We start from the raw sequence: 27,029 nt of genomic DNA on the forward strand, positions 1-27,029 counted from the left end.
GAGGATGAGGCCAGGGATGTGCTTTCCTCAGGACAAGCTCTGTCCCTCCCGTGTGGTGGGGGACGTGGTAAGGCCCACCCTCACGGGTGAACAGCAGGGATTACCTGGCCGAGCCCAGGCTGGGGAAGGAGGGAAAGCCCGCACGACAGGCCATGTGCTGGGGACCGGGACCCTGAGGTGGGGCTCTTCTTGGTATCGAGTGCTTTCATGTGAAATGTGGGCTCCCCAAATCATTGGCTATAATGGACTGATTTCCTTCCCTCCCTCCTTGCTTCCCGGGTTTCTTTTCTCAACATCTTTACAGAAAGGGAGGAGAGCTGGATCAGAGAGCGCACCTGTGTGTGGGAAGGGGCGAGGGGATGATCTCCCAGGTCATATTCTCCCAGGCCTCTAGGGAAAGTACACAATCTCCACAGAACTCTCTGTGCCAGTGTTCTGCAAACTACAGTTGTGACCCATGAGTGGATCATGAAAGCAATGTCATGACTAGCATTTTTTGTATTACATAGAATAGTACAGAACAGAAAATTAGAGTAGCTCCCATGTTTTACAAGCATAATTTGTTTTGCAAAACTCTGTTTTAGCTACAGGTATGTGCATGTGTATACCCTGTAGGTTAGATGTAAAATATATTTTTTACAGTGGGTTGTGGTCAAAAAGTTTAAACCACTCACATTCATTAAGATGGCCACTATTTTAAAAAAAAGTGTGAATGAGAAATGTAGAGAAATTGGAAACCGCTGTGCACTGTCGGTGGTTAACGCAGAATAAGACGCAGCCACTACGGAAAACTCTATGGTGGTTCCTCAAAATAAAAACAGAATTAGTATATGATCCAGCAATCCACTTCTAGGCAAATTTATGTTGTATGTATTTGATCACATTAAAAATGAAAGAGTTGAGGGCTTCCCTGGTGGCGCAGTGGTTGAGAATCTGCCTGCCAACGCAGGGGGCACGGGTTTGAGCCCTGGTCTGGAGATTCCCACATGCCGCGAGCAACTGGGCCCATGAGCCACAACTACTGAGCCTGCGCGTCTGGAGCCTGTGCTCCGCAACAAGAGAGGCCCTGCGCCACCGCGATTGAAGAGTGGCCCCCGCTCACCGCGACTAGAGAAAGCCCTCACACAGAACGAAGACCCAACACAGACAAAAATAAATAAATTAATTAGTTAATAAATAAAATAAATAAATTTAAAAAAAATGAAGAGTTGAAAAGGTCCTGGTCTATCCTTCATGTGTGTCTCTGCCAAATGCTGGCATGTAAGCGAACCTCTTTCCACCTGGGCTGTGAACTCCCCCAAGACAGGGGCTGGGCTCCTCTCCACCTCTGTCCCAACCTCCCTGACACCCCCTGCAATGTTAATGAAGCAGGGGACACACATCAGGGCTCAGTAAAGAAAAAAATCATGATGACTGATTTATAGTTGTTTTACAGTTTTTTAAAACAATTTATTTTTTTTTCCATTGTATTGTGACGTCATTGCAAAAAGAGCCTGTGAGAAATGGAGGAGGGAAAATGTCCGAGCCACTATCCCACCCAAGTGCTCCTAGTTAAGCCTGTTGGTATTTTTCATCCTCTCCGCCTACAGGCACAGGGTGGCGATGAAAGTACACCAGCAGTTTCAAGAGGGATGAGTGTTGGCCCTAGAAGCCCAGTTCCTGCCTCCTAAGGCAGGAACGTGGGTCCAAGAGTTGCCTTTCTTCTGGCACAACAAGACCATGCCTGCCACCCTCAAGCGGCCACACCTGTCCTTTGCACGCATGGTGTGTGACCCACTTCCATTCCCCAGCTCCATCCACCCTCACCCCCAAGCCTATTACCAAAGTGAAAGCAAGAGACTTTGCAGGAAGAGGATTCTTCTGAGGCTCCAAGTTCAAACTGCTTAGTAGTTGGTAGTGAGAGGTCACAAGACAAGACCTGGCAAAATGCCTAGACCTTATTCACACAAGGGAGTAGGGCTCTCTTGCTGTTTCATTAACCAGCAACTGGCACCTGGAAGACAGCACAATCTGTGGACGCAGGGCACTTTCAACTATCATTCGTATGATTTCTTGGGGACATTTTTCATTCTAGCACTGTTTTGTAATGCCCAAACAACCTAAATAGCCAAGGAGTCAGCTAAAAATAAACCCATGCTACATCCACTTAATGGACCACTGTGCAGATGCAGAAAGGAAAGCATCAGGAAGCTCCCTGTCTACTGATAAGGTAAGAATTCCCAAATACTATATGCATAGGGCACACTACTATGTATATGTGATACTGTGCTACTTTTGTACAAAAAAAAACAAAAAAATGGAAAGCAAATATTATATAGTCATATTTGCTTGTAATTACATAAAAAATTTTGGAAGGATATGTAAAAATTAATAAAGATAGGAATATGGGTATAAGAATGGACAGACAGGGGACAAGGTGGGAGAGAGACCTTATTACTTTTAGGTTTTTATTTCTGACCATGTGATTGTATTGTTTATCCAAAAATGGGCTAACTGAAACTTGAACCATCTGTGCCTCTAACAGGCTTTGAATGGGAGAGTTTTCAGAAAATAAGGAGTGAAGTATGCCTGCAAGTAAAGAATTGAGAGTGTGTGCAAAGCTTATTTTCTTTTATCTGGGCAAAAAAAATTAAAACACATTCCTTGGAACAGAGCTGTTGCTGCCTGTTCTGCAGAGAAACTTTCTTTTTGAGGGTTGTGGTGAATGGATGAACATACATAAAAAACCTGAAAAATATTTAAAAATATATAAAACAAAATTAAAATAAAAGTTGCTGGTCAGTCTTAGTGTTTTACAGTATTGGGGAAAACCAATGTTACAGTTTTATTGCTCTGAGTAACTGACAAAAGCAGAAAACTATCCAGTTTTTGTAGTAAAGGAGTACACGCAAACAAGCAACATGCATGAAAAAGTCAAATGGTTTGCTCATTCTCCAAGAGCCACAACTCAAGCTGAACTGTTGAAAGTGGTTATAACACTGTATCCTAGGTGATCTTTTTTTCCCTCCTCCAGTTTATTTTTTTGTTTGTTTTATTTATAATCTGATTTAAAACAATCAGATTCAAGTTGGTTAATTTTAGTTATGTAACAACCTGACATGATGGAGGAAAACGACCTTTAAAGGGATTGTGTCTATGGTTTGATTCACTTAGAAATTTTATTTTCTTATAACTTAGGTGCAATAAAATGTGTTTTTTCATGTTAAAAAAAAATGGGCTAAAATGTCCTTTTTTAACTTTTTTTTTTTGGCTGCACCATGTGGCTTGCGGGATGTTGAACCCAGGCCACAGCAGTGAAAGCCTGGAATCCTAACCACTAGATCACCAGAGAACTCCCCTGGTGTTTTTTCGTTTTATTTTTTTTTTTTAATTATTTTTGTTTTATTTTATTTATTTATTTATTTTTATTGTTTTTTTTTTTTTTTTAATGCACCATCTTATTTTATTTTTATTTATTTATTTTTTTAGGGTGTGCTGTGAGGCACATGCAATCTTAGTTCTCCAACCAGGGATTGAACTTGCACCCCCTGTAGTGGAAGTGTGGAGTCTTTACCACTGGACCACCGGGGAGGTTCCCTCCTGGTGTTTTTTACTTTTGTATATGGGTATATGGGAATGCAGTACCCAAGGCAGTTAGGAAGTGGCTTCAAGTCCTGCCCCTAGCTTGCTGTGTGGCCTCAGGTTAAGTCACACCCTCTCTGGGAGCCTTAGCTTCATCCTCTGTACAAGAGAAGGTTCGAATCCAAGATCTCTCCTAGCTTTGAAACTCTCAGATCCTAAGTTCTGCCTCCTAACAGGAAGCCTCTCCTGATTGCCTCAGCCTACAGCAATCTCTCTCTCCTGTAGGCCATGCCATGGCAAAGCTAGAAAGGCTGATCACCCTCACCATAAGACCTGCTTTCCATGGAGGACTAGTCAGTCCTGGGCCCAGATCCTCAATAGGCACGTACACCTGGATGACCAGGATGGGGAGCAGATCAGATGCCCGGTCCAAGAAGAAACTGAAGAAGCTTATCCTGGCAGAGAGAAGCCATGCATGCAAGCACCCAAGAGGACAGATTAAAGGGATGCCGTTGCATTTCCACCCAGGGACGCACTCTAAGTCAGAGCAGTCCAGAGATGGGAGTGGCTGCCTCAAGAATGTCCCTGGAGGGTGTGCATGATAGCTGGACAGCCGCAGGTCAGGGGTGCTGCAGAGGTGATGCCAACATTAGAGGGAGTGTGGGCACTTCCCAACCCTGAAAACTATGGTTCTTGGAACTATGCTGGCCCTGAAATCACACCGATGGAACCCAGGCTGCTGTGATCACTGTCTGACTCCTGGCCCCATTCTTCATTTGTCTCCAAGATCCATGTGTGGGGGGAGACGAGAGGAAGGTCCACATACCTGGGGTGGGGCACACGGAGGGGAGGGTCATCTGCCACATCTATCAAGGGCCTGCCTACCAGCGCCCACCTCCTTTATCTCCTGTCCATCCCTGGGCCTAACCCCTCCTGAACCCATCAAGAGCTACACTTTGGCATTTGGGAGCCCAGAGCCAGCCAGCCAGCCCTTCCTTTGTTCCCTCCCACTGAAGGCCCCAGTCCAGGTCCTTGCTGTCCCTCTCTCAGGTGCTCTCCCTCCTCTACTGCCTGTAGACACAGGGAGAGCAAGACTCAGTTTCCTTCCTTACACGGGGGAACTCCCAACCCACCTGACCGGCAGGACATACCACCTCCCCTTCAGACCTCAAGCCCATCTCACCAGGTCAACGTCAAAAGTGTCTCTGGGTGTGCGGGCAGCTTCTGGGCTGGCTCTCCTGGCAACAGCTGCATCTGGAGAACACAGAGAAGGTCACAGGCAAGTCAGAGACATCCCTGGTGAGAAGCATCCTGTCTCGGGACAGTGACAAAGGAAACATCCCCGTTGCTTCTCCTGGAGACCCATTCTCCAGGGCCTCTGGCAGCACTGGGGCAGCTCCATGGAGGGGCTGTAATTGGAAAGAAAGCTCCCTGACTGCAATGGGCATGAACTCAGCCAGAAGGAAGAGAGAGGTAGCACTAGAGAGTGCTTGCCTTTGGCTCCAAACCCCAAGCACAGCTCTCTCCATCTTGGGGCTATCACCAAGGCAAAGCACGGACAATCCTAACACCGTTACTGCTCACTGATTTCTCTGCATAGTGAGAGCTCCGTGATACTCTTCTGACCTGCACCCTGTTTTTATTAAATCTAAATCTCTCATGCTTCAGAATAAAATAACTCCTTTCTCTGCCACTGCCCGGTTACAACACCCAAGGCAAGCTGCTTAAACTCTACGCAGGTCATTTCCTGTACATGGGGTAACAGTCACCACCTAGGTGGAGAAGGCACAAGTCCATGCCCACTGTAGTACTGCACTTTTATGAGCCCACGTCCACTATCTCCAAGGGCAGGAGTGAGCAAGGTCTCCATCACTGGCACCTACCTGAGAACCTTTGGATTCTGTAGCCTCCCTCCCCTTACCCAGTAAGGGCATCCTCACACCAGCTGACCAGAACTCAGAGTCCAGCCTAGAGATTTTGTCAAAGAGCCATTAAAGCCTCCCCACCCTGGAGGCCCTCTTGTGCACCCCCTGTGTCTCTTGGAACCCCCCTGATATCTCCAGCTCCTATAAAGGTGCTGCAACTCCTGGATTTGTATTGCAGAGCCAAGCACTGTCTCATTCTCCAGCTATGTAATGTGCCCCAACCTTGTCTCCCAGTTGGACTGGAGAACTCCAGGTCAGGAACTGGTGTGCTGTCTCCATACTTCCCAAGTGCCCAGTACAAGGCAGGGCCCATAAAGGTTGGCAGTTGGTCCAGATGGCAGGCCATCCCAGGGGAAAAAGATCTCCTCCACTGAGCCCTAGCATGGTTCTGGGTAAGCACCCAACCACAGGGGGATGGGGGGAGTGGTTTTCAGCCCCTCTGCCCATACCTCATGTTCCAGTTAACTTCTCTGTTGCTGGACACAGGTGGCTTAAGAGAACCTCCTGAAGTGGTTGGTCCCTCTGGGGCTAAAATGATACAGGGTCTGGTTCTCAGCTTTGTCGTTTCTTAACTTCCTCTAGTGTCACAAGATCGCAGCTAATCCATAGGGCCTTGTTAATCAGTCAAACGTGACCCCTCTGGGTGGCTGCAGCCTCATGTCAGTGCCTCCTCTCCCCCAGATTTATCCTGCACCCTGTAACCTATGATGTGATCAAACCCAAGAGACTTAATAACCGCCCCCCCCCACCCAGTTTCCTTTTCTGTCATACGGAACTGATTTTCTCTACCCCGCCTTTCCCAAGGGGCAGCAGCAAGGCCCAAGCCCTTAAACGGTAAACAGGGCGCCATGAGGGTGGCTTACCTGTGCCCGGGTGATACAAGAGACGAGGATCCTGCAGGCGCACCTTGAATTCATCGAAGCTGTCCGTGCGCACGGCAGCTCGCAGGCTCTGGGGCTCCTCCTGGCGCAGCTGGTGGAGTGCCTTGCGCAGGAAGCCGTGCATGTCCAGCACCCTCCTGGTCGGAAGCATAGAGCTTCATCCTCTGCACAAGCACGCTGCCCATACGGATGCGCTGCAGCACAGCATCCAGGCGGCCCAGTTGGCCTGCTATCTCTTCATAATCGCGCTGGTACCGTGCATTCACCCCCTCCAGCAGCTGGCGCTCCAGCTCCAGCACGTGCTCCACCACCTGGCGCACGCGCGTTTGGATCATCTCCTCGGTGTCCGCGCGCACGCGGCCCAGCTGGCTGATGGCCGAGCTCATTTCCGCCTGCGCCGCGCCAAAGGCGCGGTCCTGCTCCTGCAGGTCCTGGGTCATGACGTCCAGCTCCTCCTGCCGCTGCTGGATCTCCGTCCCGATGTCGCACTTGAGCTCGCTGTGGCCCGTATCCAGGAGCGCACACGAGCAGCACAGCGGCTTGGAGCAGCCTCGGCAGTAGATGCTGCGGACACATAAGGCTGGCCTGATTTAGGGCTCGCCTGCTTTTTTTCTCTTTATATTCGTTATTAAATTTCTCTTCAAAAATTACAAAACTTTGAATCATGGTATGTTTCTACGTTCGTGCTTTTCTCAATTCAGTGTTTGTGGCTATGGTGATAGTATCCAAACTACCAATAAAACGTATTAGAACATCAAAAGTTACTAAAGTAATAATAGCTAGCCTCCATCCGTGAAACAATGCCAAGACGTACAACAAGAATGTTAATCATCTCTTCCCAGCGTTTCTGAATTTCCTTTCCCCACCTCGGAGGCAACCAGGTGAGCACCCTGGGTGCATCCTTCACACCTCTCTCTATTCAAACAGCTTTACATAAATATCCAGACTATGCTGCTGCTAGCAGAATTCTAAGGACTTGATACATTTCATTCCACTTAATCCTCCGTAGAGTTTCTTAAGGGAGAATTACTGTTATCCTCATTTCACAGATAAAGAAACCAAGACATTCAGAGTTTAAATAATTGGCTCAAATATCTACCACACTTTGGGCAGGTTGATGTTCTTAAAAAAAATAAGAGCATGCTAAACCTTGTAACTTCCTCCTTTAATTGAACTTTTGTTCAGGACACTCTCTAGGTCTGCAAGTATGGATCTGATGTATTCCTCATTAATAGCTTCTTTACATTCCAGATGGACCACACTGATTCATTCATCCTGTTAATGGACATTCCAGTGATTTCCTGTTTGTTGCATTTTTTCCCCAATATGCACAATGCTTTCTGTAGCCTAATGCATGCATCCTTTTGTTCTATGAAATACATTACAAATAACCAGGATTGCTAGATCAAAGAGTATGTATATTTTATTTATTTAATATATTTTAGCCAGCAGACACTTCCATAGCATTTACTATGGTCAGAACACTATTATAAGCATTTGACAAATATCAGCTCATTATAATCCTTCTAACAATCCTATGGAGTGGGGATTAGTATTATCCCTATTTTAAGGATGGGGAAACTGAGCCAAGAGGTACAAATAACTTGGTCCAAGGTCACACAATTAGTAAGTGGTAGAGTCCAGATGCAAATTGTAGTAGGCCAGAATAATGGCCCCCATCCAAGTACTAATTCCTGGAACCTGAATATGGTACCTTACATGGCAAAAGAGACTTGACAGGTGTGATACATTGAGCATCTTGAAATAGGAAGACTATCCTGGATTATCTGGGTGGACCCAATGTAATCAGAAGAGTCCTCATAAAGGAAAGAGGCAGGAGGCAGGAGAGTGGAGAGAAGAGAGGTGGATGATGGAAGTAGAGGTCACAGTGACACTATCCTGCTGGCTTTGAAGATGGAAGGGGATCATGAAATACAGAATGCAGGCAGCCTCTAGAAGCTGGAAAAGGCAAGAAAATGGATTCTCCTCAAGAGCCTCCAGAAGGAACTCAGCCCTACTGACGTCATGATTTTAGCTCAATGAGACCCATTTCAGACTTCTGACCTCCAGAGGTACAAAACGATATATCTCTAATGGTTTAGGTCCCTAAATTTGTGGTAGATGTTACAGCAGCAACAGGAAACTAATATAAAAACCCAAGCAGCCTGGCTCAGAGTCCATGCTCTGAAACACTGCAGTCCTGCTTCTTCAAACATTACCAGGAAAAATATTAGTCACTTCCCTAGAAATACTGCTGTAATTTACTCTCACCAGCAATGAAAATAATAAGTTAGCCCACCTGAGGCCAGGAGAAAGGATTTTAGCTGGGGCCACTTTGGCCTTAATTACTGAGATCAACTTGTCCCAGAACTGCCAACAGAGAGCCTGCTGGCTGACCCAATTCTAAAATCTTGACACCAGGTACTAGTCCTCAGCTTTGCCAACTCTCAACCTACCCAAGTCACCCAAGGTGGTAAGGTCCCAGGGCTTGACCCTCCTGCTCAAACACAGGAGACTTATGCCATGCTAGCAAAGCTTTTCTGCAGACAGAAAAGTGTGTGGAAAGTGGGATGGGGGTTGCCACTGGGTCATAAGCCTTGAGCTCCTCCAGCCTCAGGAAATCGGATCTAAGTAACAGAGACCCACATCACCCAGAGGCAGGGCCAGTGGCTGTGGTAAGTGGCAGGTGGAGCAGAGAAAAAAGCTGGGCAGATGTGGATCTGACCTCAGCTCTGTGCCCTTCCTTGGCAGGTCATTTAACCTCTCTGCACCTCAGTTTTCTTACCTGTAAAATAGGGATAATTCCTACCTCATATGGGAGTGCTGGAGAGGACCAAATGAGGTAAGCCCTACACGAATGTTTTTAAAAAAGACTATGATTATAATTGACTGAAATATTAGTGCTCCCTAATTAGACACTACTAATGAGAAATGTTAAGCAATTATGAAAGGAATGAATAACTCGACAGAGGGCAATTTGGCAGTATTCCTCAAAATTACAAATGTATTTATCCTTTGACCCAGCACTCTCCCTTCTAGATATCTTTTCTGCAGCTCTATCTCCATACATAAAAAATAACATTTGTACAACGTAACACAGTCCATAATAGCAAAGAATAGAAACAACCTAAGTGCCCATCACTAGGCAATGAGTTACATAAATTACAATGCACCCGTACAATGGAGTACTATGCAGCTGAAAAACACTGAGGAAGTTCATTATATGGAAAAATCTCTCTGGCAAAATAAGGATAATAATAGGAGTATCAGGAGGATTCGATGAGTTAATATATATAAAAGGTTAGAACAGTGACTACCATATAATGTGTTCAATTATGACAATGTACATTTTAAGTAAAAAAATCAAGGCGTAGAAGTGTATTATAGGGGACCTCCCCTGGTGGCGCAGTGGTTAAGAATCTGCCTGCCAATGCAGGGGACACAGGTTCGATCCCTGGGCCGGGAAGATCCCACATGCCGTGGAGCAACTAAGCCCGGGCGCCACAACTACTGAGCCTGCGTGCCACAACTACTAAAGCTCGTGCGCCCTAGAGCCCGCACACCACAACTACTGAAGCCTGTGTGCCTAGAGCCCGTTCCCTGCAACAAGAGAAGCCACCGCAATGAGATGCCCGTGCACCACAATGAAGAGTAGCCCCCGCTCGCGGCAACTAGAGGAAGCCCACGTGCAGCAACAAAGACCCAACGCAGCCAAAAAGAAACCCAAAGTGCATTATAGGATGCTGCCTTTTGTGTAAGAATGGAGAAAAATAAGAATATATTCATATTTGATTGCATTTGAATAAAGAAACCTTGGAAGGATACAAATTAATAGAAGTATTTACAGGATGGGGCAGGGAAGAGGTGGAGTGAGGCATTTCACTGTATGCCTTTTAGGTTGCTCTCATGTTTGAACCTTGTGAATGTATTGATATTACCTATGTTTTTAATTAAAGAACAGAATTCTACTAGATGTGGGCAATTAGATAGGCTATAGAAATAAAGGGAGAACTAGAACCAGTTGTCATTTTCCTAGCTTTGGATCCATGGGAGAGGGGCTGAGACCGAGGTGAGTGACTCTTCCTTAGAAAGAGTGCTCCAGGCCTGGGAAGGGGACCCCTAGGGTGGCCTGGCTGGAGGGAGAGCAAGACTTGCTGGGGGGACCACAGTCTCTGCTGGGTCCTCTTCTTAAGCCCCTTCTGCCCCAAATGGGGTCTCCCCAGGGAAACCAGCCACCCCTGCCCCTCTGGATGGAAGGAGACAATTGGCTTCAGGTCTCTGTTGAGGGGCCTGCATCGGACGCCCTGGGGTCCAAAGCCCCCAACTTTCTGATAAGACTGAGGTGCAAACCCTGAATCAGAATGACCCATTTTGGGCCTGCCACCCAAGACCAAGGATGACTTCCTTGGCCTAGGGTTCCTTCACCCTCATTCAAAGGACACTTACTGAGCACCCACTGTGTGCTTGGCACTTTTGGGGGAGACAGAGGTGAGGTGGGCACCTACCCACAAGGAGCTCCATGACAAGGACCCAGACTTAACACAGACAGAGAGGTGTAGCTCTGGAAAGCAAAAGGGCACTTATTTGCTTCTGTAAGACTCGAAAGAATGAACTAAAACACCACGGAATCAATAAGAAGTTGCTCAGCAAAGTGGCTGGATTATACCAGAATTAAGAGAAGAAAACAGCTTAATTCTATTCCAGCAAAGCAAATGAAAAGAAATATGGAAAAATTTTCCATGTCCTCATTCACAACAGCAATTCTAAAAATGCTAAAAAAAAAAAAAAAATACCTAGACATAATCCTAGCAAGAAATACATAGAACTTACATGGAGTAAATGACAAAAACCCACTAAGAGAGAAAGTCTAAAAACAGAAACGTGTATCAAGGTCCCGACTGAAGAGACTAAATAGTATAATATTAATTTTCCTCAAGTTAATATAAAGGTTTAAAGCAATTTGAGCCAAATTACGAATGAGATTTTAAAACTCAACCAACTGATTCTAAATTTCACATGATGAAAAAAAAGAAAAAAAGAAAAAAGAATAAATTTCACATGAAGGAGTAAACAGATCAAATAGCTAAGAAATTTTTTGAAAAATCAGTGTAAGGAAGGGGATTTTCTCTGCCACTGACAACATTATAGAACTACCATTATTAAAAGTGTACATACTAGTCTAATAGGAGAATGATCAGCACAACAGACCAGATAGTCCTGAAAGAGGCCCTGGCATCTATCAGAATGTAATATTTTATATAATAAACAAAGCATCCCAAACTAACGGACATTAAAGGATTTTCAACTATTAGATCATGAAAACTGGCTACAGGGGGGGAAATAAATCAAGTTCGAGCTTTGCTTCATACACTACACCAAGATATATTTTTGATGAATCGGAGTTAAATATGAAAAATAACACCATGGAGACATAATAGTTGACTATTTACTCTCATGACGGTAAAGACCTTATAACCACTGAAGAAGTGGAAGAAATCATACTATCAACAGATGCAGCTGCCTGAAAATTCAAAACTATCTATTTTTTGGAAAGACATTCATGACCTCCTATTATAAGAAAAGCACACTTTGTAACACTAAGTGTTGTTCATTCTGTTTTAGATGATTATAGAGACAGCAGGAAGGAAAGGAAAAAGTCTAGATTGATAGTAGTTACCTCTTTATCTTCCTCCTTCCCCGTTTTTACTTACTGAGATTTTCCAAAAGTTTCCGTAATCAATTCTAAACAAACGAGTTTGGACTTCAAATAGGAGGCAATGGGGAACCGTAAAAGAACATCCCCTCTAGGAATTACAACAAGCTCTTTCTCTTCTGCCTTGTGATATATTGTTTTGTTTATCCCTTTATGACTGTTCAGCGAATTGACTGCATGATTAATATCTTAATAGAAACCCCAACATGTTTCCTGGGTTCTCAGTCTTCCCATCCAAAAGCTGCCTGTGTCTAAACTGCCATCCCAGAGGCCACGTGACAGCAGACAGGGTATGGGTTCTGGAGACGGCCCGACCTAGGCCTGAATCTGAGCTCCTCCACAATCGCTAGCTATGAGGCCTTGAGTAAATTACTTTCTCTCTCTGAGTCTTAATTTCCCCATCTATACAATGGGCATAAGGATGCTCTCTCATAGACTGTTACAAAGACAAGGGGCTGGCGTATGTGAAGTGACCAGCACAGTGCCAGATACACATTGGACATTCTGGAGCTGTGAAAGAAGAGGGGGCATTAACCACACATGTACACATGGCATGGGAGAGCCCTGCTGCTGGTGGGTGAGCCTCTCAACCTCAGGCAGTAAGGAAACATCACCACTGAGTGTGGTCTCTGGGCTGTTCCCTTCCCAGTAGGGACATGCCGCCCTAGACCAGCCACACTTCCCACTAGGACCAGAGCAGCATGGCACTTCTGCTGTCCTAGGAAACAGGGTAACTCAGAATGCAGGAAGCAAAAATCCTATGAAAACAGGACTAGTGGAGGAGAGATGGCCCCAGAGCAAAACTCCAGGGCAGGCCCTGGCTTGCCTGAATGGTGATGGAAAAACTCTCCACTTCACCGCCCCATCTCAACAAGGGTTGACGGGGGATCTCACTTTGGTGGAGTATGGAAAGGAGCAGCCTCCTTTGGAAATTCAAATAATTAGCTAGAGGGTAATTAAAGGGATCCGTCAGTCATTTACACAGTAGTATGGATGCATTTAATGAGGCTGGTTTCCTGCCATCTCCAGGGTGACACAGTTGAGGAAATAAGATTTCTGAAGCCAGGAGAGGAGATGCGTAATTGTAGAGACTGGGATGCTCAAAGAGAGTGAAAGCATTATTCCTGTTGACCTCCCCTCCTCCAACTATTCATTAGTTGAGAAGGTGGTGACAGAGATAGGAAAACCTGCGGTCTCAGAGAGGAAGATAACAGAAGTTAAGAGAAGCAGCAAAGAGGGACTTCCCTGGTGGCGCAGTGGTTAAGAATCCGCCTGCCAATGCAGGGGACACGGGTTCAAGCCCTGGTCCGGGAAGATCCCACATGTCGCGGAGCAACTAAGTCCGTGCGCCACAACTACTGAGCCTGCGCTCTGGAGCCCACGAGCCACAACTACTGAGCCCACGCACCGCAGCTACTGAAGCCCACACACCTAGAGCCCGTGTTCCTCAACAAGAAAAGCCACCACAGTGAGAAGCCCACGCACCACAACGAAGAGTAGCCCCCGCTCGCTGCAACTAGAGTAAAGCCCACGAGCAGCAACGAAGACCCAACGCAACCAAAAGTAAATAAATAAAATAAATTAAAAAAAAAAAAAAGAGAAGCAGCAAAGAAAGAGGAGAGGAAGAAGCCTTGTCTATTTCACACTATGGTCTTATGCTGGTCCCACACCCAAGAAAGAGGAAGAGAAAGTTTGTAGTTTCCCTTCCCCACTCTTTTCTATGTAGGTCTCTGCTTTCAAGACTGGCATATCCACGGTGGACAGTGTTCTGCTGGGCCACGTCACTCATTCAGTAGGTAGCAGGTGCACTGCTGCATGGGTGCCCTGTCTCTCCTGCCCTCTCTATGGCAGTGAATGGCACTACTGTTCAAAGGCCACTCAAGCCAAAGATCAAGGGGAATTCCAGATTCCTCCCCTCTTCGACTGCTTCAACAATAACTCATTATTAAGTCTTGTTAAGGTCTACCTTCATTTACTTAAAAAAAATTACTGAGTACCAGCTATGTACAGGCATGGGGCTAGAATGTAGAGACGATTAAGGTAGAATTCTGGTTCCTAAATCTGTCACATCAGTTCCCATTGATACTGCCTTTGTTCTTGCCCCAATTATGGCTTATCTCCTTTAGCACTGTCCCCTAATAGGCCTCCTTGCCTCTGGTCTCTCCAATCAACCTTTCCCAGTGCCACCACATGGTATTTCTAAAATGTGATCATCTGGGAATTCCCTGGCAGTCCAGTGGTTAGGACTCCGTGCTTTCACTGCCAAGGGCCCTGGTTTGATCCCTAGTCAGGGAACTGAGATCCCACAAGCTGCGTGGAGCAGCCAAAAAAAAAAAAAAAAAAAAAGTGATTATCACCATACACTGAGGTGACTGCAATGATGCCCCTTGGAAATACAGTCAGAATAGTATCAAGTGCAAGAAATATCTTAGGTAACACATAAGTAATATGTTAATGAAGGAGATTCCATTTTTGAACAAAGATCACTTGGGCAAATTCACTGAGTTTTATAATAATGCACTATAATTATATAGTATTGGATATTAGTGAACATGAACACAATTTGGATTTACATGCCAGTAAATGTTGCAAGAGGACAAGGCAAAGTTTATCACATAGATAAGTACAGTGATTACTTATTAATCTGATTAAGCTATTTCACTTAAATCCAACCTAATTTCAATAAATAAAACGGCAAAAGAGATGGAAATAGCTGAAACAATCAATTAACTAAAGCCATGAATAAGAAAAATGCTATTGGATATTAAGGTAACAATAACTTAATACTGTATTAAATAACATATGGTATAAACAGGCAGCTCTTCTATTTAGTTGTACCTATCTCAAAATACCTCCCCAACTCTAACAGCTTCGGCAGAACAAATCCAAACTGTAAAACACGCCAAAGCGGGCTTCCCTGGTGGCGCAGTGGCTGAGAATCTGCCTGCCAATGCAGGGGACACGGGTTCGATCCTTGGTCCAGGAAGATCCCACACGTCGTGGAGCAACTAAGCCCATGCGCCACAACTACTGAGCCTGTGCTCTAGAGCCCGTGAGCCACAACTAGTGAGCCCACGTGCCGCAACTACTAAAGCCCGCGCGCCTAGAGCCCGTGCTCCACAAGAGAAGCCACTGCAATGAGAAGCCCGCGCACTGCAAGGAAGAGTAGCCCCCGCTCGCTGCCAACTAGAGAAAGCCCGCGCACAGCAACGAAGACCCAACACAGCCAAAAATAAAATAATTAAGTAAATAAATTTATTTTTTAAAAAATATGCCAAAGCAGGCATTTGTTACAAAATTCAATGACTATAAAGTTAATCATTAAATGTTAATAGAATCTGGTGACATCAGAAACAAGCAGTAACTCCTTACGTGACACAAACAATTTTGATATCCTCCAGAAGTACTTTTATTAAAATAGGTATAAAATGATTTTATGTAGCTCTGAGTGTATACTGTGGTTCTGATCTTTGTTACTCATTCAATACTCACTAAATATTTAAGGTTCCCCCAAACTGTGGTAATACTCTTAAGATTACTAATCAGAAAAAAAATAAAATCATAAATTAAAAACTGTAATACTAATGGTAATAGAGCAAGAGGCAAATGAGAAGGAAAGGAATTGGAAGAAAGAGGAGGAGGGGTTATGTTAGAAAATTTCATTGAAATAAACAGAATTTTTAAACTAAAGGAGCAAGCCGGGTTTCAGAATAATTTGATACAATATGCTCCACACCAAGACAGCTTGGTTAAATTGATAAACTTAAGGAATGAAAAATATCTTTAGGCATCGAGACAGAAAAAGCAAATAAATTTGGCCTCAGGCCTCTCCTGGTGGACGTTTGATGCTCGAAGATAATGCAGCAAAGTCTACAAAGCTCTAAAGGAAAGACCGTGACCAGGTATATTACACCCAGCCAAGATGTCATGCAAGCGTAAAAGCAACTGATAGACATTCTCAACACCAAGACACTCTAGGAATTCAGAACACAGAAGTCCTTCTTGAGAAAAACTGCTGATTGACAACATCCGTCCAACCAAGAGCTGAATCAAAACAAAGAATCCATGAAAAGTGGTGTTAAAGTGAAAGGACCAGTGCTGTGAATTACAGCCATTGTGACATGGAACCAAGACTACAAACATGGGAGTGGACCATCCTGATCTTTCATGGCAAAGACTTTGTTACTGTCTAAAATGGATGCATTTCATTAAAAACAAACTATAATGACTCCAGCCTCTTGATGCCTTAGTAATTTTTTTGCTTAATCTTAGAGAGGTCTTTTAGGAAATATTTTAGGATGAAGAACTATTTCTTTGAAGTTTAGCAAGTCTAATTTTACTTTAGTATCTTTTTCTTTCATCAAAGTCAAGGAAAATTAAATTTAACATTGCTTAAATAGCATGCTTCCTTTGAATAAGCTAATTGTAAGGGAAGATAACACTCTGAGCTCGAAACAAGCAACTTGTAGAATCCTTTTCTTGCAACTCGGCCGGGTTGTTAGTTGAAAACTACCTGTATGTGGAGGCTGGCAGCACCAGGAGAGACTCTGCAGTCTGCAGTCAGGAAATCCTGCGTCCTGTCCTGGCCCTAGCTCGGATAAGATCTCCTATTTGGGGATGAGCTCCCATTAATGTCTGGGCCTCTTGCAACAATTCTCTCTTCCTCAATAATCTTATAGGAGGGTCTGGGAATTAAGGTAACAGCACAGGAAAAAACATCTCAAAAGACAGGAAAGTGCTTTATTGTGTTAAGAAGAGATTAAATCCAACCAGAAGAGCCCATTCTCTGACCATATTGGAAAAGGTTTCAGTTTCCTATTGAAAGGCGCTGCCCAGGTACCAAGGGATCGGGGAGCGTCACTCAAGGCTGATTTTAAGTCTGTCCCCTGCGCTGTGGTTCCTGCCACCACTGCGTGATGTCCACCTCTGCCCTGAACCCTCCCCTGGGCTGCCCAGGATGCCTCTCCCCACCTGTTGCCAATCACTCCAACTTCTGGTCTTGGGAGCTCTTTTCCCAGTTTATGATCTCATCATACGTCTCAAACTTGAATAATACGTCTTTCATTTTCCCCACTCAACTGTAACTAAAGCTCTTCCCGCTACAAGTTTTGATGGTCCTGGATTAATTCCCCTACCCCATCCAGCCAAGCTTTGGGATCTGACACCCCAACATGGGTCTCATCGACAGTCCTAAACCCCCATTACCCTTGGCTGCAAGGCACTCCGCAGCGCTCCCCAGCACATGTGATGAAAAGGCTGGCAGCCACCTTGACCTCCAGGTCAGGCAGGTCATGGCCGTGTGAGACTCTGGCCTTCTCCCCATGCTGCCACCTCTGCATTCTTGCAGGCCTCACCCCCACCTGCACCATGGCTCAGCCTCCTAATGCAGCTCCCTTTCACCAGGTCCAGATTCTTTGCTTCAGTTCCGCTTGGGTCATATATCCAACAGTAAGGTGGTAAATCTCAAATTCTTTATGGAATAGGGTAAAATGTAAATAAGCATGCAGCCAAAGAAAAAAAATCCTGGTCTCCTTGCTCCTAAACTTGCCCACTTCAATCAAAGTACCAGAGTGCAGAAGAGGATCTGAACATTATCCCACTCTCTGCCTTAATACCACCAGTGGGTTTCCAACAGAGTCCCCAAAGGTCCATTCACACTGTGTTCTACAGGATACTCGCTGGTACAAGAGTAAACTGCAGGAAAATGGAGCAAACTGAGAACATTCCTTTGTCCCGGAAATTGTAGGATAGAGTCCAAACTCTCCCATGTTTGACCCTAGCTCACCCTTCCAGACCCTGCCCTCCAGCACAGCCTTTACTTGCAGTTCCTGAAATGCAGCAGACTTGCTGGTGCCTCTGCCTTTGCACATGCTCCCTCCCCTCTCTGCTTCCTTACAGGCCAGGCTAAGTGTGACACCCCCTTGGAAGCTGCCATCCCCAGCCAATCCAGGCTGGGCAGGTGGCCTTTTCTGAGATCACATGCCTGGTGCCTGCCTTCCTTCTTCCTTCTGCCCTTAAATAACTGAGCACACACGGGATGTCAGCCGTCTGGCAAGGGAAAATATGAGGGAGAGGACTGTGTCTTATCACACTGTCCTAAGGGCGACTATCAGCACAGAGTGACAATGGTGAGCAGGCTTCCTTGAAGCACTTTGCAGCCTTGATTGTTAACTGCAGATCTGGTTCCTCCAGCAGACTGTGACCTCAGAGGGCCAGGGCTGTATCTGTTTGTACTTATACCCTAGCACCTAGCAGAGGGCTTGCTACACAGCAGGAATGTGGGCTGAAAGAATGGACTCCACAGGCATGGTGATCAAATGCCAATGGCCCCAGGGAGGACACTCCCAGGCTGAGTTTGAAAGTTTAAAGCCACTTCTGATGCCGCTCCCAGTGTGAGCCCTAAGTCAGCTCAATGTCAAAGGATGGAATGGTTTATTATTGACTTGTAACCTGCAGGAAGTTGTGGGTTATTTATGACACTGAGGTTTTGTGCAGAAGAAACAAGTTGAGTTTTCCTAGTAACCACTGGTAGATTGTGAAACAACTGTGAATTGTGACTGTGTGTGTACGATTTTTAAGCAATACTGTCAGGTTTTTGAAGCCATCTACCATGCTCAAGGGAAAAGAATCCTGTTCTCTTGCTGGCTGGACCTCCTTGCCCCTTGTACCTTGCCCACTGTGGAGAAATCCACTCCCCACCCTAGAGGTGAAGCACTCTGTAAGCTACCACCATCTGGGGCTCTGGGAGAGGCCCCATCCTCACTGCAGGGTAGGAGATGTAAACTGTGGTTTATACAATTGCTGCCAGCCCCTATCAGCTACTAAGACTGTGCAGTCTAGATGTCCACATGTACATGTGAGCAGACAACACAGAACCACAGGACCTACAAAGAGAATCAGCAGCCAAAATGGGGACCAAACTGATTCCTGGCTCACACTGAAAAAAAGGGTAATATAGGAAACATAAACCTTCTAAAAATTCTAAGTTTGTTTTTCAGGGAGATTTAAGAATATACACTGAGAAAACAAGAACAGGCTGACAAGAAAAAGCATCCTGAGAACACTGACCTTGTTCAGCAATTAAAAAAACATGATTGCAATTGTTGCAGCACCATGGATGGACCTAGAGACTGTCATACTGAGTGAAATAAGTCAGGCAGAGAAAGATAAGTATCATATGATCTCATTTATATGTGGAATCTAAAAAAATGATACAAATGAACTTATTTACAAAGTAGAAACATAGTCACAGATGTAAAACACAAACTTAAGGGTTGTGGGGGAAAGTGGGGGAGGAGGGATAAATTGGGAGATTGGTATTGACATATACACAGTACAATATATAAAATAGATAACTAATAAGGACCTCCTGTATAGCACAGGGAACACTACTCAATACTCTGTAATGACCTATATGGGAAAAGAATCTAAAAAAGAATGGATATATGTATATGTATAACTGATTCACTTTGCTGTACAGCAGAAACTAACACTACATTGTAAATCAACTATACTCCAATAAAAAGTTAATTAAAAAAAAGCCACACACACAAAAAAACAATAGTTATAAAAAGAAAAAATAAGCAAATGAACAGAAATCAATATATAGAAAAGTAGAAGACAATTTCTTTGAGCTGAAGAAAGATTTGAATTTTCAGTTCAACAACGTCAGAGAGGATTATTGAAAAAAGAAAAGACCTATAGCTTGATCAATCATTTTCAAGAATAAAGAAAAATTATATAAAAATCCTTAGCAAACAAAAACAGATTACCCACAGGGGAAAAATAATTAGATAATAATTAAATTTCTCATCTGCAGCACTGGAGGTCACAAATTTATGAAGCAATGTGTATATATTCCAAGATGAAAGATTTGTGATTGTGACCTCAGAATTTTACACCTAGCTAAACTTTCCTTTAAATGTGACAGCAGAGAACTCCCTGGCGGTCCAGTGGTTAGGACTCCGTGCTCTCACTGCTGAGGGTCCAGGTTTGATCCCTAGTCAGGGAACTAAAATCCCACAAGCTGCGTGGCATGGCCAAAAATAAAAATAAAAAATAAATTAAAAAATAAATGTGACAGCAAATGAAGGACATGCAAGTTAAGACAATCAAGATTCCAGAAAGTAAACTCTGAAAAGCAACCAAAAAAAAATTACTTGAAGTATTCCAGCCAAATGGGAAATTAATAACATTAAATAATTGAAGAAAGAGGAAGATATGTTATAGAAAAAATTATTGTGAGCAATGAAACTAATTAAAATCTAAGATTATAGATAACAAGTGGGTTATAATGTGATGATGACACTTAATAACTGTCAAAAAAGGATGCTTAGAATAGAAAAGACATAAAATTTGGTAATAATCTAGAACTAAAATTTCATGTTATTTCAACTATATCTGAATGTGGGAAGAGAAAGAGGGGAGAAGAAAAAGTATGCTAAAAGTTTTATCTTATCTGGAAGAACAGTTGTAATCTACTCTTGATGGTGAGAGATACACACACACACACACACACACACACACACACACACACGTTCTGTTTGTTAAAAATTTAAACCAGAATAGAAAGAGGAGAGATATATATGATATATCTCTACAAAGAATACACATTTTTAAAAAATCCTAGGAATATGCTAGTCCACGGAATATGGTCCAAGGCCCCAAAGAAAACATCAGTATAGTCCCAGGTATAACTCAAATACTAGGTGACCATACTGTAGAAATTAACATCAAATATTTAAATCAAACATCACAAGCCACTTGAAAATTTTAGAAAACTCCCTCCCCCAAACTCTTCTATCAAAGAAAAAATGTTTAAAAAGAGAAAAGACTGAAATTATAGATATTTGAGAAATGATTGACTATGATTACACTACATCAAAGTTATGGGATGCAGCCAATGTCATACTCACAGGAGAATGTATTAAACATAAGGATAACAAATAAATGAATTAAATGTTCAGTTAGATGATGAATAATGAGAGACAAGTAGAAGAAAGAAAATAATGATGATTAAAAACAAAATGATTAATTAGAAAAAAGGAAAACATTAATATCAGTAAGCAATAAAAGGAAAGACCAAAAAGCCAGTGCTTTGAAAAGATCACTAAAGTAACCACAAATATACAACATTAGAAATAAGAAAGGGAACACAATTACAGGTATAGAGGAGATTTTTAAATTATAAAAGATAACTCAGGATGAACTAGAAAACATTCCAAAAAATCTGATTCAAGATCCAAAAAAAAGAGGAAAAAAACCTACTCTTCAAAAAAGGTACCTGTATCAGATAGTTTTTCAAGAAACTTCTATAAGCTTGAATTGCTATGTTCTTTAAACTAGTCTACAGCAGAGAAATTATAAGAGTAGCATTTTAACATTTATTGAGTATTTAATATGTGCCAGGCACTATGCTAAGCAATTTATATATATTATCATGTTCAAAAAAGTTTGCAAACTCATTGAAAGAGTTGTCTTATCAAATGAATAAGAAAACTTGACAAGGAAATCATACATATTCATAAAATTTGATCACATTTATAAATATAGATAATAGCCTGAATAAAACAGTACTAAATGGAATCTAGCTAGAAATTAAAATAATAGTATATCATAACCAAATAGAGTTCTTCCTCCCAGGAATTAAAAAATGGTTCAACATAAGGAAACCTATTGATATAATTCATCATATTAAAAGGTGAAAGGACATCTTCAGAGTCCAAAAGAACATCTATTCCTGAGTTAAAAATAAAACAAAATAACAGCAACAACAAAACTCTTAGAAAACTAGAACTGGGAGGCAACTTTCTTAATGTGATTTTTAAAAGTCACCTAAGGAAATCAATAATAAGCATCATACTAAACAAGAAAACATAAGAAACTTTCTCATGAAAGATAGGTATAAGACAAAGTTGCCTTTTCTAACCACTGCTTCACATTATTCAATACTGTCCTGGCAGTTCTGGCCAATCCAATGAAACAAAGCTACAAAGAGGTAATATGTATAAATACTGGAAAGAAAATAGTTTTTATTATTTGTAGGTGATATGACTGTTTACCTAGAAAATCCAAAAAATCAACTGAAAAACTTACAAGAATAAAAGAGCCCAATAAGATGGCTAGATGTAATATAAATATACACAAATTAATAGCATTAGTGAATGTTAATGATAACCAGTTAGAAATTATAATGGAAAAAGATTCCATTCATAATATTATTACATATTAGAAATTTCACTATAATTTAAAAGTTCAAGATGTTTGTGAATAAAACTATAAAACCCAAAGATATAACCAGAGATGAGGCCAATTCTTCCAAGATTTAATGCCATCTCAGTCAAAATCTCAATGAATATGTAAGTTCTGAAACTGCATGAATTGTAAGAGCAAAAGCAACTGTACAAATTATGAAAGCAAAGTTATTTTTGAAGAAGAATGGGAATTCACCCTATCAAATATAAAGCTACAGAACTCCTTACAGTAGTAAGGATTAGCATAAGAATAGTTTGGTGCAAAACAGAGATTTACAAACATATTCATGACTACATGGACATTTAGTACAAGATTAAAAGGACATTTCAGATCAAAGCAAGAGTGGATTATTCATAAGCTACAAGGATATATTGTACAACATGGGGAATATAGCCAATATTTTATAATAACTATAAATGAAGTATAACCTTTAAAAATTGTGAATCACTATATTGTACACCTGTAACATAGAATATTGTACATCAACTATACTTCGATTTTAAAAAATGGTAAAAAACAAACAAAAAGAGTGAATTATTCAATAAAAGTTGTTGAGAGAACTGGCTTTCCATTTGGAGAGAAATGCAAAGCAAGGGTTCTTACCTTATACCACACACAAAAATAAATTCCATGGGAATGAAAAATTTAACTATAAAAACAAATTATTAAAATAGAGTATAAGTAAATATTTTCAACATTGGCGTGGGAAAAATCTTTCCTAGGATGATCAAAGCCAGATACCATAAAGGAAGAGATTGATGGATTGGACTACATAGAACTAAAAACTTAAACACAACACCTCATATTGAATGAATGACAAAGGTCAACACAGGAAAAATATCTGCACTATAACAAGCTCTTACAATTAAAGACTAATTCCTAAAAGTAAACAAACAAAGAAGCAAAGGACCTCAGGAGGCAATTCACAAATGCAGAAGCTCAATGGCCAACAAACACATGAAAAGCCACTGGACCTCAACCTTAACAATAAACAAAGAAATCCAAATTCCAACAATAGTATCAGCTGTGGAGGAATCTGGTAGTACAGGTGGTAAATCTCCAAGCAGGAAGTAAGCAAGCCACAGTCAGTTTAGCAGGAATGGAGCTCTGTCTGAGTGTGCCCCCAGTGGGCAAAGAATACTTTCACTTTGTAAGCAGATCCCCAAGAATCTTATACAAGCTATCTATTGTGGGGGAGAGTATTAAAAGTTCACATAGGTATGCTACCTTTTTGCTTAAAGGAGGAAAAATAAGACCTATAAGACTATATACTCCTACCTGTGTGTATATTCACAAACTCTGGAAACATTCAAAACTGGTAACCATGGTTAAACGTGGATGGGGGAGGGAGAAGCGGTGGGTATTAGGCAGATGGGGGACAGAGTGGAATGGAGACTTTGTCCTCTCTATAAATTTTGCTTGTAATTTTTTGCACCATATAAATGTATTATCTGTCCAAAAAATCCTGAATTAAAATCCTGTGCTGTTTAGTAAAAATCATTAATATTGGACACGACTTTTTTTTTTTTCTCATACAGACACTCACAGGAAGTGCGGTGTTCCGGTTTTGACTTTTCAGACAGAAACTAACTACCCACATCTCATTCTAGAATCCAGCTATACTGAGACTCCACGGCAGTGCTTCTGGAAAATTCCACCATAAGACTTTCTAAAGGGCAGTTTGGCCACATGTATCGAAATGTAAAACTTTCATAGCCCTTCACCTAGAAATGGCATTTCTAAAAATTTATCCTGAAGAAATGACTGGATATGGGTGAAAAGATGATTCTGCAGCATTATTTCTTATAAGGGGAAATTGGAAACTATTGCTATCCATCCATTCGCACGGGACAGCATAAACTGTGGTCATCGCTATTGATGCTGCTGGTCTGTGGACCTTATTTTGAGTTGCAAGACGTTAGAAGTTCCTTGACCCACGTTCCCGGCTGTGAGACTTTGGAACTCTGTTCCCCGCACCTTCTACCTCGCTCTTAGATGCCTCACCCCACCCTGGGCAGGCCTGCTCACCTGGTCAGCGTAGGGTTGCGGTGGTTAGGGTTGGAACAGAAGATGTTGTTGGACTTGCGCGTGCCATCCAGAAAGTCCCGCGCCGACTGGCTGCGGAGTTCCGCCAGTGGCCGGGCCTCGTGCTTGAGGAACCACTGGTGCGCCTCGATGCACTTGGCGCAGAGAAGCTGCTCGCACTCGAAGCACCAGTAGTCGGCCGGCTCTTTGCAGCGGGTGCACAGTGCCTGCGCGTCCACGATTTGCCGGTACACCGACAGGCGCCGCTGCAAGCTTTCGAAGAAGACGTTGTCCAAGGCCTGCGCATCAGGGCCTGGGGGCCAGGGAGCCTGGCAGATGGGGCACTGCATGCCTGGCTCCTCCAGGCATCCTGAACACAGCGTGTGCAGACAAGGCAGCAGCTTGGGGCACTTAGCTTCTGCCCGGCAGCCCTGGCAGCGCAAGAACTGGAACTCTTCCTCCGTGGCTTGCTGGGGGATCAGAGAGGGAGGTGAGATCTGAAGTCCCAGGAGTCCCCACCCAATGGACACCCGCCCCTATGGCTGCAGGCTCAGAGTGGGACTTCCTATTCCATACCAGGCTGTCATTGGATGATGCAAAATCCAGGCTTATCAGTACCCCAATCCTCCACTTACTCAGGCCTTCCCACTCTCACTCCACAATTAACTGAGCATCTACTTCTCCTAAGACACAGTACTAGGCCCTGAGATACAAGGATGTATAGGACAAATCCCTGCCTTCAAGGAACTTAAGTTTAAAAAGGAGATTCGTTAAGTGTACATCATATAACCTCACATAAAGTGCTTAATACACTTTGATGTTTCCTCAGAAAGTTAAACATAGAACTACCGTATGATCCAGCAATTCCACACCTAGATATATACCCCAAAGAACTGAAAACAAGTACCCAGATACTTGTACACTCATTATTCTGTACACAGCATTATTCACAATAGCCAAAAGGTGGAAACGACCCAAGTGTCCATCAACAGACGAATGGATAAACAAAATGTGGTATATACACACAATGGAATATTATTCAGCCTTAAAAAGGAAATTCTGACACATGCTACAACATGAATGAACCTTGAAGACATTATGCCAAGTAAGATCATCCAGAGACAAAGGGACAAACATTGTAGGAATCCACTTATAGGAAATATCTAGACTAGGCAAATCCACAGAGAAAGTAGATTACAGGTTACTAGCCACTGGGGGAAGAGGGGAATGAGGAGCTATTGCTTAAAGGGTACAGACTTTGTCTGGATAAAAAAATTCTGTAAATAGACGGTGGTGATGGCTACACAACATTGTGAATGTATTTAATGCCACTGAATTGTACACTTAGAAATGGAGAAAACATACATAATATATATATTTGATAACATTTTACCACAAAAAAAGTACTTAATACAGTACCTGGCCCATGAGAAATATTCATAAATGTTAACTAGTATTGTTAATATTATTCCTAGGTGTAAATGCAAATAATGAAAGTTACTGCAATATGGTGTTATTTGTACTTTCATGAAGGACAGTAAAAAGGGCCTGGAAGAACATAGAGCAAGTGATCTAAGTAGTTCCTTTGGGGGTCGGGGTTGGCTAGGGGGTTTGTGCAGGAGAAGACTAATAAACCCCTCATAAACCCCTTGGGGATGGGGGTTAGGGGAGCAGGGTGCTCCAAGAAAAGGATCCAAGAAGCTTCCTAAAGGAGAGACCACAGGAACTCTGAGGCCTTAGCCAAGACACCTCTCTCCCACTTTCTGATCTGGGAACTAGGGTTCTTGTTTTTCCACACCTGGGACTTGTTGGGGGTTCCCAGGCCGGTGCAATAAGGCTACTATTAGGTAGGTCCTTCGTCTGAGGCAGGGGATAAGAGGAAGGTCCCAGCGTGGGGGCGGAAGAGTCCGATCCAGGGTGCCACTGACCCTCAGCATCTTACCCCCCCTGCTCGTGGAGAATCGCAGCCCAGAGAGCCCCCCCTACTTATCCTCGTCCCATTTTCTACTTTCCGTGACAGCTACCCCAAACCGAGAAGGTCAGGACCTCATGCCTGGTCTTCCTTCTTTGTATCACTCTTTAAGGTACTTGGCCAAGTTCCCCTGTCCCTCCCCACATCTCCCCCAAGCAAAATCAACAAAGCCTGAACCCCATCTCCCCAAACGCAGTACTAGTACCTCTGTGGGGCTGTGGCTGGGCTCGTGGCCTTCGGAGAGGGACTCCGGGGGAGGCATGGTGGGGGCGTGGGGCAGTGCGGGGTCCTGCTGGGGCCCCGGAGATCGGGCGGGTGCAGCCTCCTGCTGCATGGAATCCAGCGCAGTTTCGATTCTCGGTTTTGATGTTGAAGGGCGGGAGAAGCTGAACCAGAGGCGTGCGCCAGACGTCTGAGCTCCCGAAGCGTCCGAAAGGGGAGGGGCCCGCCGAGGGTCCGCCTCCCGAGAGGAAGTGAGACACTAGCTGTGGGCGGTTCTAGGGGCGGAGAAATCGACTGTGGGTTCTTAAGACTCGCCCCGAGCAGGGAGGAGGAAGAGGGAGGAGAGGAGCAGACGCACAGCTGGACAGTGTCAGAGCTGACCAGGAAGGAGGCAGCCCCCGCCCTCGGTTTTGAAACATTCATTCATCTCACACTGGCACAGCTTTGTGCCAGCCCTCAGCTGGGAGCCGGAGCCG

The 27,029-nt window shown here is 43.5% G+C and overlaps 1 protein-coding gene across 1 annotated transcript in view; it reads right to left on the reverse strand.

The window, feature by feature from the left end:
• Positions 1–26,753, reverse strand: part of PML (PML nuclear body scaffold) — a 43,870-nt gene extending 17,117 nt beyond the window's left edge. Inside the window, 5 exon segments of the mRNA XM_036843986.1 lie at positions 4,745–4,815; positions 6,350–6,500; positions 6,502–6,931; positions 24,363–24,829; positions 26,537–26,753. Of these exon segments, the coding sequence (XP_036699881.1) occupies positions 4,745–4,815; positions 6,350–6,500; positions 6,502–6,931; positions 24,363–24,829; positions 26,537–26,665 (1,248 nt within the window). The 5' untranslated portion in view covers positions 26,666–26,753.
• Positions 26,754–27,029: the final 276 nt, after the last annotated feature.

This window comes from Balaenoptera musculus, chromosome 2, assembly GCF_009873245.2.
Source record: "Balaenoptera musculus isolate JJ_BM4_2016_0621 chromosome 2, mBalMus1.pri.v3, whole genome shotgun sequence".
Taxonomy (NCBI): Eukaryota; Metazoa; Chordata; class Mammalia; order Artiodactyla; family Balaenopteridae; genus Balaenoptera; species Balaenoptera musculus.